Consider the following 17,654-nt stretch of genomic DNA (forward strand, 5'->3'; position numbering starts at 1 on the left):
GTAATATGTAAGCAAATGTCTGTAACTACAGATTTTATTACAAACACAAAAATAAAATGTTTATTATATAGCACACAATGCAGCATTTGTTTTCATTATTTTTAAGAAACATGGTTCAAGCAATGAGTCATCCCAGCATTTAAAATTCATAACTGAATATTGTAGACATGGGAAATGTAGAGTATATATCAAACCTCATCTCTGGCTCTTACTTAGTCTTTGTTGTCAGCTTATATTTGTTTTAAAAAAAATTAGTGACGGAGGGAATCAGTTCCTATGAAGACCAATAATGCAATGGCTAAATGAAATGCTGAGATATGTATGTACATTTGAAGGTACATATTCTTCTTACTGACAGAGACGCACATGCTTTGATTACTACATCAGTTCAGTAAAAGATAAACAATTAAAAGACAAAGCTCCAGAAATATCACAGGACAAACGCTGCCAGCACCCTTTTCTATGTTTTTACTCAGTTAGTGAAATTCCAAACAATAACACAAACTAGTTTCTTTTTTTCTTTTCTTTTATTTACTTCATCAGCTTTTCTTTATGACATATTAAAACAGACATATTATGAAAATTGCACTTCACTGAGCATATACTGTGATGTTTGGCGCCACCTGCTGGTTTATTAGGATGGAAACGAGGAGCTGTGGCTTGTCTACAAACTACATCCAGTCAGATACATACACTGTTGGACAATGACACTTTTTTAAAAAATGTTTTGCATCTGTTCACTGTCACAAAGGTGGCATATAATTTTAAATAAAAGTGTAGACTTTCATCTTTAATCCAAGGGGTCTAATCAGGAATTACTATGAGGTGCCGTAAGGGACATTATTACTGAAACGCTCTCACACACACTACTGAAATTTTAGCTCTCACACACACTACTGAAACGCTCTCACACACACTACTGAAACGCTCTCACACACACTACTGAAATTTTAGCTCTCACACACACTACTGAAATTTTAGCTCTCACACACACAACTGAAACGCTCTCACACACACTACTGAAACGCTCTCACACACACTACTGAAATTTTAGCTCTCACACACACAACTGAAACGCTCTCACACACACAACTGAAACGCTCTCACACACACTACTGAAACGCTCTCACACACACTACTGAAACGCTCTCACACACACTACTGAAATTTTAGCTCTCACACACACTACTGAAACGCTCTCACACACACTACTGAAACGCTCTCACACACACAACTGAAACGCTCTCACACACACTACTGAAACGCTCTCACACACACTACTGAAACGCTCTCACACACACAACTGAAATTTTAGCTCTCACACACACAACTGAAACGCTCTCACACACACAACTGAAACGCTCTCACACACACTACTGAAACGCTCTCACACACACTACTGAAACGCTCTCACACACACAACTGAAATTTTAGCTCTCACACACACAACTGAAACGCTCTCACACACACTACTGAAACGCTCTCACACACACAACTGAAACGCTCTCACACACACTACTGAAACGCTCTCACACACACTACTGAAACGCTCTCACACACACAACTGAAACACTCTCACACACACTACTGAAACGCTCTCACACACACAACTGAAACGCTCTCACACACACAACTGAAACGCTCTCACACACACTACTGAAACGCTCTCACACACACAACTGAAACACTCTCACACACACTACTGAAACGCTCTCACACACACTACTGAAACGCTCTCACACACACAACTGAAACACTCTCACACACACAACTGAAACGCTTTCACACACACTACTGAAACGCTCTCACACACACTACTGAAATTTTAGCTCTCACACACACAACTGAAACGCTCTCACACACACTACTGAAACGCTCTCACACACACTACTGAAACGCTCTCACACACACTACTGAAACGCTCTCACACACACAACTGAAACGCTCTCACACACACTACTGAAACGCTCTCACACACACAACTGAAACGCTCTCACACACACTACTGAAACGCTCTCACACACACTACTGAAATTTTAGCTCTCACACACACTACTGAAACGCTCTCACACACACAACTGAAACGCTCTCACACACACTACTGAAACGCTCTCACACACACTACTGAAACGCTCTCACACACACAACTGAAACGCTCTCACACACACTACTGAAATTTTAGCTCTCACACACACTACTGAAACGCTCTCACACACACTACTGAAACGCTCTCACACACACTACTGAAATTTTAGCTCTCACACACACTACTGAAACGCTCTCACACACACAACTGAAACGCTCTCACACACACTACTGAAACGCTCTCACACACACTACTGAAATTTTAGCTCTCACACACACTACTGAAACGCTCTCACACACACTACTGAAACGCTCTCACACACACTACTGAAATTTTAGCTCTCACACACACTACTGAAACGCTCTCACACACACAACTGAAACACTCTCACACACACTACTGAAACGCTCTCACACACACTACTGAAACGCTCTCACACACACAACTGAAATTTTAGCTCTCACACACACAACTGAAACGCTTTCACACACACTACTGAAACGCTCTCACACACACTACTGAAATTTTAGCTCTCACACACACAACTGAAACGCTCTCACACACACTACTGAAACGCTCTCACACACACTACTGAAACGCTCTCACACACACTACTGAAACGCTCTCACACACACAACTGAAACGCTCTCACACACACTACTGAAACGCTCTCACACACACTACTGAAACGCTCTCACACACACTACTGAAACGCTCTCACACACACAACTGAAACGCTCTCACACACACAACTGAAACGCTCTCACACACACTACTGAAACGCTCTCACACACACAACTGAAACGCTCTCACACACACTACTGAAACGCTCTCACACACACTACTGAAATTTTAGCTCTCACACACACTACTGAAACGCTCTCACACACACAACTGAAACGCTCTCACACACACCACTGAAACCAGAGGCATTTCTGCTGAACAGGAAGTTGTTTCCTGACAAGGAAACTGATGGAAAAAGTGGTATATTTCAAAACACTACAAGGATTTCTACTCAGCAACCTGCTAGTACAGCAGTCCCCAACCTTTTTTGCGCCACGTAAACAATATAAGAAATAAAAAAACGATAAATACCATGAAAACCATAAATAGAAATGTGTTCAAATTTTTGTGGAGGAATAAAACCCATTACATAGAAAGATCTCAGCTTGTGAAGGGATACAATAAAGGTGGTATCAAAACTCCAGAATTGGAATTTATGGTTGGCACCCTTAGAATTAAATGGTTAAAATCTTGTCTGTCACAGCCAGACTCTACTTAGCTCCACATCCCATGATTCTTGTTTAATAAAATAGTATACAGGATTAGACTTTATTTTGAAATGTGATTTTGCGGCAAATAAAATCCCCATAAAGATATCAAACTTTCCAAAACAGACGTTGCATTTTTGGGAAAATGAGATTTACCCACAACTTCTCCCCATAATTCAACCTTATGGAATAATAGGGTAATAACACTTAATCAAAAATCAATTTTCAAGAGTGACTGGTTTGAACAAAAATATTATATTCATAACAGATTTGTTGGATGATAACGGTGTCATTCTAAGTTACACAGACTTTTCAGAAAAATATTGTCTAAACTGTTCTCAAAGAGAATATAACAAATTTTGTGAACTGGTCCCACTGCCTCTGCTTCATTTGATTAAAATTTTTATGATATACAATAATTTCTCATCAGTGCTCCCAAATTTATTGCTAGGGCAATGTCAGCTGTTTGATAAAAATGCAATAAGAAATTTGTTAGTAGTTTCTTCAAAGACAAAATATTTCATAGTTACAACAGAATGGTTACATGGCATGGTTCTAATTTAGTTATTTCATATACACTGGATAAAGCATACTAAAAATTTATGAAATAGCCTATTCTACCTAAAGTTAAAGAAACACACTTTAAACAAAACTAATACTGTGGCAGAATTTCTAAAAAAAGAGATTTGGCTTTGAGGTGGATCAGTGTTCTTTTTGTACTGATGAAAATGAAACCCTAGAACATCTTTTTTTTTCCTATGCCCTATCACACAATGTATTTGGTGCAACTTAAAAAAATGGATATTAATGATGTGCCACTGTTTGAATTACATCATAATTTTTTTATATGGATCATCTAGCATTGGATGTCTCAGACATTATTAACATCATCATACTTTTGAGTAAATATCATATCCATTGTGCTAAATGGAGGAACGCTAAGCCTTCTCTCCCTGGTTTTATTGATGATTTTAAGCTATTTTTCTTTGCTAAAAAAGACAAAAAACACATATGCCAAAAAAATAACCAGGATAATGCACGTCTCCCGCTATTCAAAATTTTGACTTATGCTGAGGCTAATATATTGTTAAGTAATGCAGCTGTCTCACTAAGGTCCAGAATCGATTTGTTCCACGATTCGATTCAATTCAATTCAATTTGATTATGGGGAATTTTGACAGTCAGAAATATTATAATTCAGATCAGTACATTTACATATTTTTGTATTTAAAAAAAGGAAGCTGACACACGCAAGACTTTATCAAAGGTGTGAGCATCACAGCAGATGCCTTTGTGTCAAAGTAGCTGAAGATAAAACACATAAAAACATGAAGGTGGTTTTCCTGGCCTGGGATTTTATAAAAAATATTCTGCAGTACATCAAAAACGAAAGAAAACCATATGAACGTTACCTCTGACGTTACAGCGGTTTTATTAGAGACACGGCTAACGTTTTGCATTTTGCATAATTTTAAAAAGTTTAAATTTATTCAGTATTGAACGGCAGAAATTAGGTTTTCTTTTCGGAAGTATGTAAAATGAAAAAAAAAAAAAAAACAGCGGCCGACTGCGCTGTAAACAACAGTAGACTTGTGCATAACAAGCAAGCGAATAATACAGAAAACAGATTTTTAGATGGGAAACTGTTCTTGAAGTACAGAGAGAGAGAAAGAGAGAGAGAGGGCTGTGCATGACGTGCGATTTTATCGTGGTGGAAGCAAAACAGTGAGGGAATTCATGACGATGTTTATGTGAAGCGCAGTTTGGATCTCCTTTTGCTGCTGGTTCAGTCAATATTGTTTGGAGAGAGATAAAACTAACAGCTTTAGAATCGGCGCAAAAACGGCGTGAAAACAAAGCGCGGACCTGCCGACAGATCAGAGTCAGCGAGCTGTCGGCTTTCAGCCCCGACCGTGTCCGTGCTGTCGGGTGAGAAAGGCGACACTGATTCTGATCCGCGGGTCCGCGCTGTGTGTTTACGTCTTTGTGCAGAAGCCGTACCTGCTCTCATTTACTGTCTTAGCTGTTTGGTGGTTGTTGAAATTTTGTGAGGTTTCACCAGAGATTCTGGCATTTCGGGTAAAATAAATTTATATTAAAAAATCGATTCAGGATTTTAATGAATCGATTTCACGTTATCCAAGCCAGAATCGATTTTAATCAATAAATCGATTATAAAAACCCACCCCTAACTAACAGGTTGCTGAGTAGACATCTGTGTAGTGGTTTGTTTGAAATCTAACACTTTTTCCTTCAGTTTCCTTGTCAAGAATTAACTTCCTGTTCAACTGAAATGCCTTCCTGTTTAACTGAAATGCCTTCCTGTTCAACTGAAATGCCTTCCTGTTCAACTGAAACGCCTTCCTGTTCAACTGAAACGCCTTCCTGTTCAACTGAAATGCCTTCCTGTTCAACTGAAATGCCTTCCTGTTCAACTGAAACGCCTTCCTGTTCAACTGAAATGCCTTCCTGTTCAACTGAAATGCCTTCCTGTTTAACTGAAATGCCTTCCTGTTCAACTGAAATGCCTTCCTGTTCAACTGAAACACCTTCCTGTTTAACTGAAATGCCTTCCTGTTCAACTGAAATGACTTGGTTTTTCAGTTGTGTGTGTGAGAGCGTTTCAGTAGTGTGTGTGAGAGCGTTTCAGTAGTGTGTGTGAGAGCTAAAATTTCAGTAGTGTGTGTGAGAGCGTTTCAGTAGTGTGTGTGAGAGCGTTTCAGTTGTGTGTGTGAGAGCGTTTCAGTAGTGTGTGTGAGAGCGTTTCAGTAGTGTGTGTGAGAGCGTTTCAGTAGTGTGTGTGAGAGCTAAAATTTCAGTAGTGTGTGTGAGAGCGTTTCAGTAGTGTGTGTGAGAGCGTTTCAGTTGTGTGTGTGAGAGCTAAAATTTCAGTAGTGTGTGTGAGAGCGTTTCAGTGGTGTGTGTGAGAGCGTTTCAGTTGTGTGTGTGAGAGCGTTTCAGTAGTGTGTGTGAGAGCTAAAATTTCAGTAGTGTGTGTGAGAGCGTTTCAGTAGTGTGTGTGAGAGCGTTTCAGTTGTGTGTGTGAGAGTGTTTCAGTTTTGTGTGTGAGAGCGTTTCAGTGGTGTGTGTGAGAGCGTTTCAGTTGTGTGTGTGAGAGCTAAAATTTCAGTAGTGTGTGTGAGAGCGTTTCAGTAGTGTGTGTGAGAGCGTTTCAGTAGTGTGTGTGAGAGCGTTTCAGTAGTGTGTGTGAGAGCGTTTCAGTAGTGTGTGTGAGAGCGTTTCAGTTGTGTGTGTGAGAGTGTTTCAGTTTTGTGTGTGAGAGTGTTTCAGTTGTGTGTGTGAGAGCGTTTCAGTTGTGTGTGTGAGAGCGTTTCAGTTGTGTGTGTGAGAGCTAAAATTTCAGTCGTGTGTGTGAGAGCGTTTCAGTAGTGTGTGTGAGAGCGTTTCAGTTGTGTGTGTGAGAGCGTTTCAGTTGTGTGTGTGAGAGCGTTTCAGTAGTGTGTGTGAGAGCTAAAATTTCAGTTGTGTGTGTGAGAGTGTTTCAGTTGTGTGTGTGAGAGTGTTTCAGTTTTGTGTGTGAGAGCGTTTCAGTAGTGTGTGTGAGAGCGTTTCAGTAGTGTGTGTGAGAGCGTTTCAGTTGTGTGTGTGAGAGTGTTTCAGTTTTGTGTGTGAGAGTGTTTCAGTTGTGTGTGTGAGAGCGTTTCAGTTGTGTGTGTGAGAGCGTTTCAGTTGTGTGTGTGAGAGCTAAAATTTCAGTCGTGTGTGTGAGAGCGTTTCAGTAGTGTGTGTGAGAGCGTTTCAGTTGTGTGTGTGAGAGCGTTTCAGTTGTGTGTGTGAGAGCTAAAATTTCAGTCGTGTGTGTGAGAGTGTTTCAGTAGTGTGTGTGAGAGCGTTTCAGTTGTGTGTGTGAGAGCGTTTCAGTTGTGTGTGTGAGAGCGTTTCAGTTGTGTGTGTGAGAGCTAAAATTTCAGTTGTGTGTGTGAGAGCGTTTCAGTAGTGTGTGTGAGAGTGTTTCAGTTGTGTGTGTGAGAGCGTTTCAGTTGTGTGTGTGAGAGCGTTTCAGTTGTGTGTGTGAGAGCGTTTCAGTTGTGTGTGTGAGAGCTAAAATTTCAGTCGTGTGTGTGAGAGCGTTTCAGTTGTGTGTGTGAGAGCGTTTCAGTTGTGTGTGTGAGAGCGTTTCAGTAGTGTGTGTGAGAGCTAAAATTTCAGTCGTGTGTGTGAGAGCGTTTCAGTTGTGTGTGTGAGAGCGTTTCAGTTGTGTGTGTGAGAGCGTTTCAGTAGTGTGTGTGAGAGCTAAAATTTCAGTTGTGTGTGTGAGAGCGTTTCAGTAGTGTGTGTGAGAGCTAAAATTTCAGTTGTGTGTGTGAGAGCTAAAATTTCAGTTGTGTGTGTGAGAGCTAAAATTTCAGTAGTGTGTGTGAGAGTGTTTCAGTAGTGTGTGTGAGAGCTAAAATTTCAGTTGTGTGTGTGAGAGCGTTTCAGTAGTGTGTGTGAGAGCGTTTCAGTAGTGTGTGTGAGAGCTAAAATTTCAGTTGTGTGTGTGAGAGCGTTTCAGTTGTGTGTGTGAGAGCGTTTCAGTTGTGTGTGTGAGAGCGTTTCAGTAGTGTGTGTGAGAGCTAAAATTTCAGTTGTGTGTGTGAGAGCGTTTCAGTAGTGTGTGTGAGAGCGTTTCAGTTGTGTGTGTGAGAGCGTTTCAGTAGTGTGTGTGAGAGCGTTTCAGTTGTGTGTGTGAGAGCGTTTCAGTAGTGTGTGTGAGAGCGTTTCAGTTGTGTGTGTGAGAGCGTTTCAGTAGTGTGTGTGAGAGCTAAAATTTCAGTCGTGTGTGTGAGAGCGTTTCAGTAGTGTGTGTGAGAGCGTTTCAGTTGTGTGTGTGAGAGCGTTTCAGTTGTGTGTGTGAGAGCTAAAATTTCAGTCGTGTGTGTGAGAGCGTTTCAGTAGTGTGTGTGAGAGCTAAAATTTCAGTTGTGTGTGTGAGAGCTAAAATTTCAGTTGTGTGTGTGAGAGCTAAAATTTCAGTAGTGTGTGTGAGAGCGTTTCAGTAGTGTGTGTGAGAGTGTTTCAGTAGTGTGTGTGAGAGCTAAAATTTCAGTTGTGTGTGTGAGAGCGTTTCAGTAGTGTGTGTGAGAGCGTTTCAGTAGTGTGTGTGAGAGCGTTTCAGTAGTGTGTGTGAGAGTGTTTCAGTAGTGTGTGTGAGAGCTAAAATTTCAGTTGTGTGTGTGAGAGCGTTTCAGTAGTGTGTGTGAGAGTGTTTCAGTAGTGTGTGTGAGAGCTAAAATTTCAGTTGTGTGTGTGAGAGCGTTTCAGTAGTGTGTGTGAGAGCGTTTCAGTAGTGTGTGTGAGAGCTAAAATTTCAGTAGTGTGTGTGAGAGCGTTTCAGTAGTGTGTGTGAGAGTGTTTCAGTAGTGTGTGTGAGAGCTAAAATTTCAGTCGTGTGTGTGAGAGCGTTTCAGTAGTGTGTGTGAGAGCTAAAATTTCAGTTGTGTGTGTGAGAGCGTTTCAGTTGTGTGTGTGAGAGCGTTTCAGTTGTGTGTGTGAGAGCTAAAATTTCAGTTGTGTGTGTGAGAGCGTTTCAGTAGTGTGTGTGAGAGTGTTTCAGTAGTGTGTGTGAGAGCTAAAATTTCAGTTGTGTGTGTGAGAGCTAAAATTTCAGTAGTGTGTGTGAGAGCTAAAATTTCAGTAGTGTGTGTGAGAGCGTTTCAGTAGTGTGTGTGAGAGCTAAAATTTCAGTTGTGTGTGTGAGAGCGTTTCAGTAGTGTGTGTGAGAGCGTTTCAGTAGTGTGTGTGAGAGCGTTTCAGTAGTGTGTGTGAGAGCTAAAATTTCAGTAGTGTGTGTGAGAGCGTTTCAGTAGTGTGTGTGAGAGCGTTTCAGTAGTGTGTGTGAGAGCGTTTCAGTTGTGTGTGTGAGAGCTAAAATTTCAGTTGTGTGTGTGAGAGCGTTTCAGTAGTGTGTGTGAGAGCGTTTCAGTAGTGTGTGTGAGAGCGTTTCAGTAGTGTGTGTGAGAGCTAAAATTTCAGTTGTGTGTGTGAGAGCGTTTCAGTAGTGTGTGTGAGAGCGTTTCAGTAGTGTGTGTGAGAGCTAAAATTTCAGTTGTGTGTGTGAGAGCGTTTCAGTAGTGTGTGTGAGAGCGTTTCAGTAGTGTGTGTGAGAGCTAAAATTTCAGTTGTGTGTGTGAGAGCGTTTCAGTAGTGTGTGTGAGAGCGTTTCAGTAGTGTGTGTGAGAGCTAAAATTTCAGTCGTGTGTGTGAGAGCGTTTCAGTAGTGTGTGTGAGAGTGTTTCAGTAGTGTGTGTGAGAGCTAAAATTTCAGTCGTGTGTGTGAGAGCGTTTCAGTAGTGTGTGTGAGAGCTAAAATTTCAGTTGTGTGTGTGAGAGCGTTTCAGTAGTGTGTGTGAGAGCGTTTCAGTAGTGTGTGTGAGAGCGTTTCAGTAGTGTGTGTGAGAGCTAAAATTTCAGTCGTGTGTGTGAGAGCGTTTCAGTAGTGTGTGTGAGAGCGTTTCAGTAGTGTGTGTGAGAGCGTTTCAGTAGTGTGTGTGAGAGCTAAAATTTCAGTCGTGTGTGTGAGAGCGTTTCAGTAGTGTGTGTGAGAGCTAAAATTTCAGTTGTGTGTGTGAGAGCGTTTCAGTAGTGTGTGTGAGAGCTAAAATTTCAGTTGTGTGTGTGAGAGCGTTTCAGTAGTGTGTGTGAGAGCTAAAATTTCAGTAGTGTGTGTGAGAGCTAAAATTTCAGTAGTGTGTGTGAGAGCGTTTCAGTAGTGTGTGTGAGAGCTAAAATTTCAGTAGTGTGTGTGAGAGCGTTTCAGTAGTGTGTGTGAGAGCTAAAATTTCAGTAGTGTGTGTGAGAGCTAAAATTTCAGTAGTGTGTGTGAGAGCGTTTCAGTAATAATGTCCCTTACGGCACCTCATAAATTACAGCCACATTCAGAGGCTTAAAATTAACTGGAGGTGCAGTTTCCTGGCCTGGTGACGCCAGTTTCATGATTATTCCATGCATTTGGTATCTTTTAATTGAAACTCACAATATGATGAATGTCAAAAAGAAATGTTGATTAAAGTGAACGACGCTGTAATTGGGCGTATTTAACCAAGTCAAGAACACTCTTGAGGAGATGAGTGTATCAGTGTCGAGGTCTACAATCATGAGGAACCTTCACGGATGTAAATACAGAGGGTTTACAGTGAGGCTGAAACTACTGGTTACACTCAAGAACAAGAAAGCCAGATTAGACTTTTCCAGAAAACATCAGAGAATCTTTGGACAGATGAAACCAAGATGAACTTGTACCAGAATGATGGGAAGAGAGACGTGTGGAGAAGGGGAGAAACGGCTCATCTGATCTGAAGCTCACCTCATTATATGTGGAGGCAGTATTGTGACATGCGGATGAATGGCTGCCAGTGGAACCGGCTCACTAGTGTTTATGATGATGTGACTGCTGATAGAAGCAGCAGGATGAAAAACAAAGTGTTCAGGGCTATACTCTCTGCGCAGATTCAGACAAATATTGTATAGACAACACTATTGTGTGAGCTGCCAGGGACCATTTTGGTTAATTCTTTCAAACTCACCAGGCAGCGTTTGAAATGGATGATGACTCAGAAGCATTCTGCCAAAGTAACTCAAAGAGTTTCTTAAGGTAAAGAAATCAGATATTCTTCAATGGTCAAGTCAGTCACCTGATTTTCAACCCAGCAGATGATGTTTAAGGACAAACTCGCAATCAAGCAGTAACTGAAGGCAGCTGCAGCAAAGGCCTTGGAGAGGGTCTCAAGGGGAAAACATATTTATCCATTTGTTCTACAGTATTTTCATCCAAGTACTAAAAACAATTCTTGTATTTAAAACTATGTGCTTTACTTTGGACCCGGCATTTCAGTCACATATTGATTGGTTTTAAAATCCACTGCGGTGTCGACAGAGGTAACACAAAAGAGACGGCACTTTTAAAAGAACTTACAAACGTACACAGCGCATACTTAACTTCACCTAATCTTCATTTTCACTATCACTAATCCCAGCTCGCATAGGCGTGATGACGCGCATTCTGGAATAATAATGTGGGCATTCATCGCCAAATTGAAGCTTATCACAGGAACATGTAGCAGATACTGACACACGGCACAAAAGCGAGTGTTCATGCTGTAGTGCTGTCCAGTAAACATGAGATGGATGTTGTATTCATTTTATTTGGATGGCAGAGAGGCTATATGTGGTTCAGTACAGACTTAACTCCTTCCTTGTCATCAGATCAAACATTTTTTATCAAGAGCGAGATAGCTTCTATCAATGCCCCTGAAAACATTTGTCATATGTACAGTTTTTCTTAGACTTTCAGTGCTGCGAGTGCCTTTGACAAAAGAAGTGTGTCTCTAAGCTGAGGCCTCAGACTATGAGGAAAGACTACACTGTGAGCTCTTCTGAATAATAACTAGTTCATCACAAGTAGCCGCTTGCCATTGCTACCTCCACATTCATACACATTTTACATCCTCACAAATAAACAGTACAGCGTTTACAAAGTCAAAATTAACCAAATGTAAAAAGTCATATGAATGAACATATAAACTTATTATAGTGTAAATGCAGTTGATAAAAAGAAATATAAAAGATAAATGAATGTTGGCAGTTGGCGAAACTCAACCCTCTTTGTCTAGGATGGCTTTCACATCAGCGAACACCTGGAATAGACAAAAAGCAACGTGTTAGAAAGCCTGAACTACTGGAAGAGCTGCAGGTGAAGCTTATCTCGCCGTCCGTGGCTATGTATTACTGTTTTTAAATGACAGGTGCAACAAAAACTCAATAAAAACTGGAAATCCAGTAAAGGTCGCCTCTTTGACATGCCTGAGTGGCTGTTCCGAATACTTCAATCAATCAATCAATCTTTATTTATAAAGCACTTTTCATACAGAAATGCAGCACAAAGTGCTTTACATGGTTAAAAGCAGCCCACCCCATCCCGCCCTCCATTTCACTCCCCACACTCTCATTAACATAAGCGGTCATGGATACACGCCCCCCCCCACACACACACATTTACACTCGAAAAGTAAAATTGGGCAAAATTAGGCTGGGCACACATGAGCCAGGTGAGGAAACACTATAACAGGGAGCCGTCTGCACCGGGAGCTGGTCACAGACTGCAGCCTCCAGGCTGGGCACACAGCAGGAGGGAGGCAAAGAAGCCCCCCAGCCAGGCTGAGAAGAGCCACAGCAGCCACGGTCGATCACAACCCCGGTGCAGAGAGCCCCCTCCGAGGAAACACTGGAGATATGACCTAATAATAGTATATACAGAATAAAAAGATAAAATACAATAAATATTATGTAGAACCTAATTTAATAATATAAATAGATTAACAGGATAACATAGAATAAATAAACGCTAAGTAAAAGCTAAATTAAAAAGGTGGGTCTTGAGCCGGTTCTTAAAAACATGTACGTTCTCTGCGGCCCTGAGCTCCTCCGGCAGGCTGTTCCACAGACGAGGACCATACCACTGAAAAGCTGCCTCTCCGTGAGTATGTGTCCTGACTTTAGGAACAATCAAAAGGCCAGTACCAGAGGACCTCAGGGTCCGCGAGGGTTCGTATGGTAAAAGCAGATCTGAGAGATAAGAAGGCCCGAGACCATTAAGACATTTAAAAACCAATAAAAGAACTTTAAAATCGATCCTGAAACACACAGGGAGCCAGTGCAGCGATTCTAAAACCGGTGTAATGTGGGCCCGCCCTCTGGTCTTCGTCAGCACACGAGCTGCAGAGTTTTGTAAAAGTTGTAAAGGTGGAATATTCTTTTTGGGGAGACCAGAGAGCAGGGCATTACAGTAATCAATGCGACTGGTAATAAAAGCATGCATCAGCATCTCCATGTTGGCCCGAGAGAGAATAGGCGGGACTCTGGCTATATTCTTTAGATGATAAAATCCAATTTTGGTTACATGTTTAATATGTGGGATAAAACCAAGCTCAGAGTCGGAAATAACACCCAGGTTTTTCACTTGTAGTGAAGGACATAGTGAAAATGCCTGTAATTTAGACTCTCTGAGCCTCAGGACCGACGATTAAAACTTCAGTTTTGTCCTGGTTAAGCTGTAAAAAGTTTTCTGCCATCCAAGATTTTATATCTAGAATACAGTTAAAAAGGGCATCCATTGGTCTGGTGTCATCAGGAGACACGTAGATGTACAACATCAGCGTAACTGTGGAAGTTCACTCCATGCCTTCTGATGACACCGCCAAGAGGGAGCATATACAAATTAAAAAGTACAGGGCCTAAAACCGACCCTTGGGGCACACCACAAGTCATTTTATGGGCACTTTTGTGTCTGCGATGAGTGCTGGATGTCCGCCAAGTGTGTCCGAGTGGCAGATAAAAGTGGATGATGTCACATGGGTAACAAATCTTTGGATGCAGTAAATGACAGACATGCCAGGTAAACCCAGGACAGGTGGCCAGTCTGTCAAAGGGCTAATGTATATTCAAATAATTCTAAAAAAAATTTAGTTATTAAAAAAAACCCCTAAAATGTCTTAAACTCTCTGATTAGTGTGACTCAGATTTGGGTTTGTAGCATGAGAAATAACAAATAACTTGCTCCAGCACTTTTTTCTTCTTCCACTTTTAAAAGTGGAAAAAGGTCATTTTGTGCGCATGGACACGGGTACACCAAAACACTGTTTGGAAATTTGTGCGTGCGTGAAAAAAGTGTAAGATTTGTGTCTAGGGAAATGAATTAGTAGACTAAAGGTCATGACTATTTCATGAACTGCTGTGAGACGGTGTTAAATGTTTACGACAGGAGAATAGAAAACGCTGGGATGAAAGATTCCTCCTCTGAAAAGTTGAGTGAGAAGTGATGAGATAAGCTCTCATCACCAGCGATGATTTTCTCTGGGAAACTTTGGGCCCAATGTGAAACTGCAGAAGAGGCCTTATCTAAAAATAGTGATGCAGAGGTGCACAAGGAAATGAGCCTGAAAGGGAGATTGGTGGATTTACTGAACATCACAACCACCATATGATGGCAGCCTTGGCACGAAAACCTGTCAAAATACCTGTTTGCCCAAACTACCAGTTCCCCCCGACAATCCCAACAGCATTCGATCTAAAATGTGAAAAATTACAACTTGAAAACATCCTGGGTGCATGATGGGGGACTGAATCTACAAGTAGCATTCTTCACATAATCTCTCTCATAAATCAGGGCTTGTTTGCCTTAACTGGCCTTAACTGGCCTCTATGGGAGGCATTTCTGAATGTTTTCCTGCAGCCGACGCTGTTTACTCACCTCATCCACTGAGCGAGAAGCATCTATAGTGTGCACCTTGCCTTGTTTCTCATACAGATCAATGATTGGTCGTGTAGACTGCAGGTAGGTTTGGATTCTGCAATGAAGAAAAATATGGCATGTTATCGGGGTCAGATGACACAAGGGACTCCAAGCAGACATAAATTAGGTCAAAAACATTTGTGCAGGTATCCACCAGTAAGTTAAATGGGGCAGACAAATCTATAGTGATCAGACATGCATGTTTTTCCTATAGAGGGGAAAAAACGAACACAGGAAATGGACGACTCAGTGGTATATTATTAAATTAAAACAGATTAAAGGTCTGACTCCAGATATTAGTTCCTCAGTAGAGAACTGCACCTTTTCTCCAGGCTCTCCCTGTTGTCATCTGTTCGCCCACTGCTCTTTCCTCTTTCTAGACATCTGTTGATGCAAACCTGCAGACAGAAGAGTCAAAATCAGTGCAAAATAACTCGCAAAACATCAGCTCAGCACAGCAGAACCACATTTCCACCAAAAGTACTTTTAAGAACTTTTAATTCCAGGATGTTTTTTCCCCACTTAAATCTAAAAACTTAAGATGACTTGCCAGATGTAAGAACATGCTCTTTTTACACTTTAGTTTTGTGGGTGACTACACAACAATTTGACATCACTCTACTTCAGCAGGTGGTAGCAATACAGAAGATGAGAATGAAGCAAATAAATGTTAAATGATTTCTCTGTATCCTCATTTAAACAGCAATCCCTGCTGTGAAATGGACAATAAAAGGTCCATGACTTACCTCATTGCTGCAGTCAAAGAAAAGCACAAATTTAACATCAGCTTTTCCATCCATGACACTATTCCACCCCTGAAGGTTGTCCTCGTTTCGGGGGAAACCATCGATGAGAAACCGGAACTTATTCTCGTTTTCCTTCATCGTCGCTTCCATGGCCTAACAAAACGGGAAGAACAAACAGGAAATATTTTGCATTTGAGATTTTTTTTTTTGCATCTGTAACAGTTCATATCATGATGCTGACATACTTAAAATTAAAATTAGTCTCTCAGTGCAGCAAACAGACCACAGTCATCCAAGAAAGTGATTCTGAAACACTACCAGTAAACTCTAGCAGAAGGTATCTAACATACAACTACAATACATTTTTGTCTCTTTAGTTTAGAAAAACAAAGCAGTATAACCTGAATGATAAACAGAAAGAAATCATTCACATTACATTCAAATGACTAAAATGTCAGAATCAAAGTCGGGGTTTTGGAGAAAAATTTAAATATTAAAAGTTAAAACTCAGTTTTGTAGAATTTTTTTTTTTTGAACAAATAGTGTAAAAGTGTAGTTGAAAACAGGTCTGACCTGCAGGATCTCTTTCCAGGCGAACCAGATTTACAACCTGTATTGAATACACACCTTCCTGAGTAAGTTGATGGTGATCTCCACTGGGACGATTTTGCCCTCTTTGATGTAGTTGGCAATGAGCTGTCCAAACTCTGACTCTTCTCTGGCTCGCTCTTCCCTGAGTAAATCCCCAGCTGACAAATGGGTGTAGCCATAACTCTAAGAAACACACAAATTTCTAAATTGAATCAAGTAACAGTGATGAGAATCGAAAACTATTTTCCAGGTGTGTACATTTCTGTGAACACTGCGACAGCCTTTACAGACAGCATAAATCTTTCTAACTCGCAGGCTGAGCAGAAAAAAAGAGTCAGTCCTGAATGAAAGGAGCCTCTATGCCTCTAGCTGCCACAAGGCCCGATCGCTGCACTTGAAGCATGGCAGCCAACACCCAGTAACATCCGTGAACAAGGGTAGCTATAAAGTCTCTCTCTCAAAGAAGCTGTGTCTGCCAAACACACATCAAAGAATCCACGGCGGCCCCCAGTAGAGCTGCAGCTTCAGGAGCTTCAGACAAACATCAAAGCAGCAGCCTCATTACGAGTCCTGGCTTTGCTTTGCTGACTTTCAGGATGATCTGATGAAATAAATAAAATAACTTTTTGTTCTGGCCCGACTGAACAAATAAATTATGGGTTAAAGAAAACTTCCAGTAATATACAACAGCCTCTTTCCCCCAATACTTTGATTCTTTTAAAAAATGTTTTCTTACTACATTCCTGACAACAGATATTACTGACATGTGTTGACGTGTGCCTTGCCTTATCAGCAGGATGGGGTGATTAGTTCCTTGTCCAATACCTGTCTATGTCTATGTCATTATTTGTTTCTGATCGTTCAAAGTCAAGGCTAGTGTGGCCAAGTGCACTCCAGACTCGCACTGACATTACATAACCCCATCTGCACAGATAGGATGACAGCACTGAAGAAAAGTCAATACACTATCTCCTGTTTGTTCTACGTAAACAGGTATTATTTAGCCCATTCATCCAGTCGCAGGACTCCACAAATACCTTATTCTTTGCTGCTCTCACTCAATTGTGAAGAATTATTGTCATCGAGTCTCCTTGAAGAAATAAATATATTAAAATATAGCTCCTGCTTCTCTTTCGGCACTTAATCTGGATATCCTGTGAGGTGAACAAGCTAGCTGCCTGGCTAACGCACAGGTTCGTTTTAGAGGACAACCGGAAGTGACAGAAAACTGGGATACTATCCTATAATAAAAGATCCTACTGAAGTCGCAACAATAAAAAAAAAGAGGCATATCCCCCTGAACCACATTTGCACCACGTCATTCACAACCCTGCTCGATGAAGAGGGCCGTTTTCATTGCCCTTTCTCTCATACCTCCACGATTTTGGAGCACTGAGTTCCTTTGCCGGCGCCAGGCCCGCCCAGCACGAATACAACCTGCGGCTTCATCACCAGCGACACCCGGTACAGCAAACTCGGGACCTTCTGCGACAAGTTACCGAACAAACGGCCGATCATAAACTAGCGCCACCGGCTGCGGGTACGACCCGGCGACGTATGGATATATAATGATAGTATTAATAAGCCGAGCTGGCCGGTGTATGCGTGTCAGTGAGAGTTGATGTCAAACGACACTACTTCCGCTATCGAGCAAATCCACCAATGGCGTC

At 41.4% G+C, this 17,654-nt stretch overlaps 1 protein-coding gene across 1 annotated transcript; it reads right to left on the minus strand.

Annotated features, from left to right (window-relative positions):
• Positions 1 to 11,481: 11,481 nt before the first annotated feature.
• cmpk (cytidylate kinase) lies at positions 11,482 to 17,646 on the minus strand. The gene is made up of 6 exons (XM_026149831.2): positions 17,359 to 17,646; positions 16,021 to 16,167; positions 15,394 to 15,546; positions 14,969 to 15,045; positions 14,606 to 14,702; positions 11,482 to 11,993 (listed from the first exon to the last, which is right to left on the minus strand). Exons 1-6 carry the CDS (start codon positions 17,500 to 17,502, stop codon positions 11,952 to 11,954), a joined length of 660 nt encoding a protein of 219 aa, XP_026005616.1. The 5' UTR covers positions 17,503 to 17,646; the 3' UTR covers positions 11,482 to 11,951.
• Between the last annotated feature and the right edge of the window lie 8 nt (positions 17,647 to 17,654).

This window comes from Astatotilapia calliptera, chromosome 18 (genome assembly GCF_964374335.1).
Source record: "Astatotilapia calliptera chromosome 18, fAstCal68.1, whole genome shotgun sequence".
Lineage (NCBI taxonomy): Eukaryota > Metazoa > Chordata > Actinopteri > Cichliformes > Cichlidae > Astatotilapia > Astatotilapia calliptera.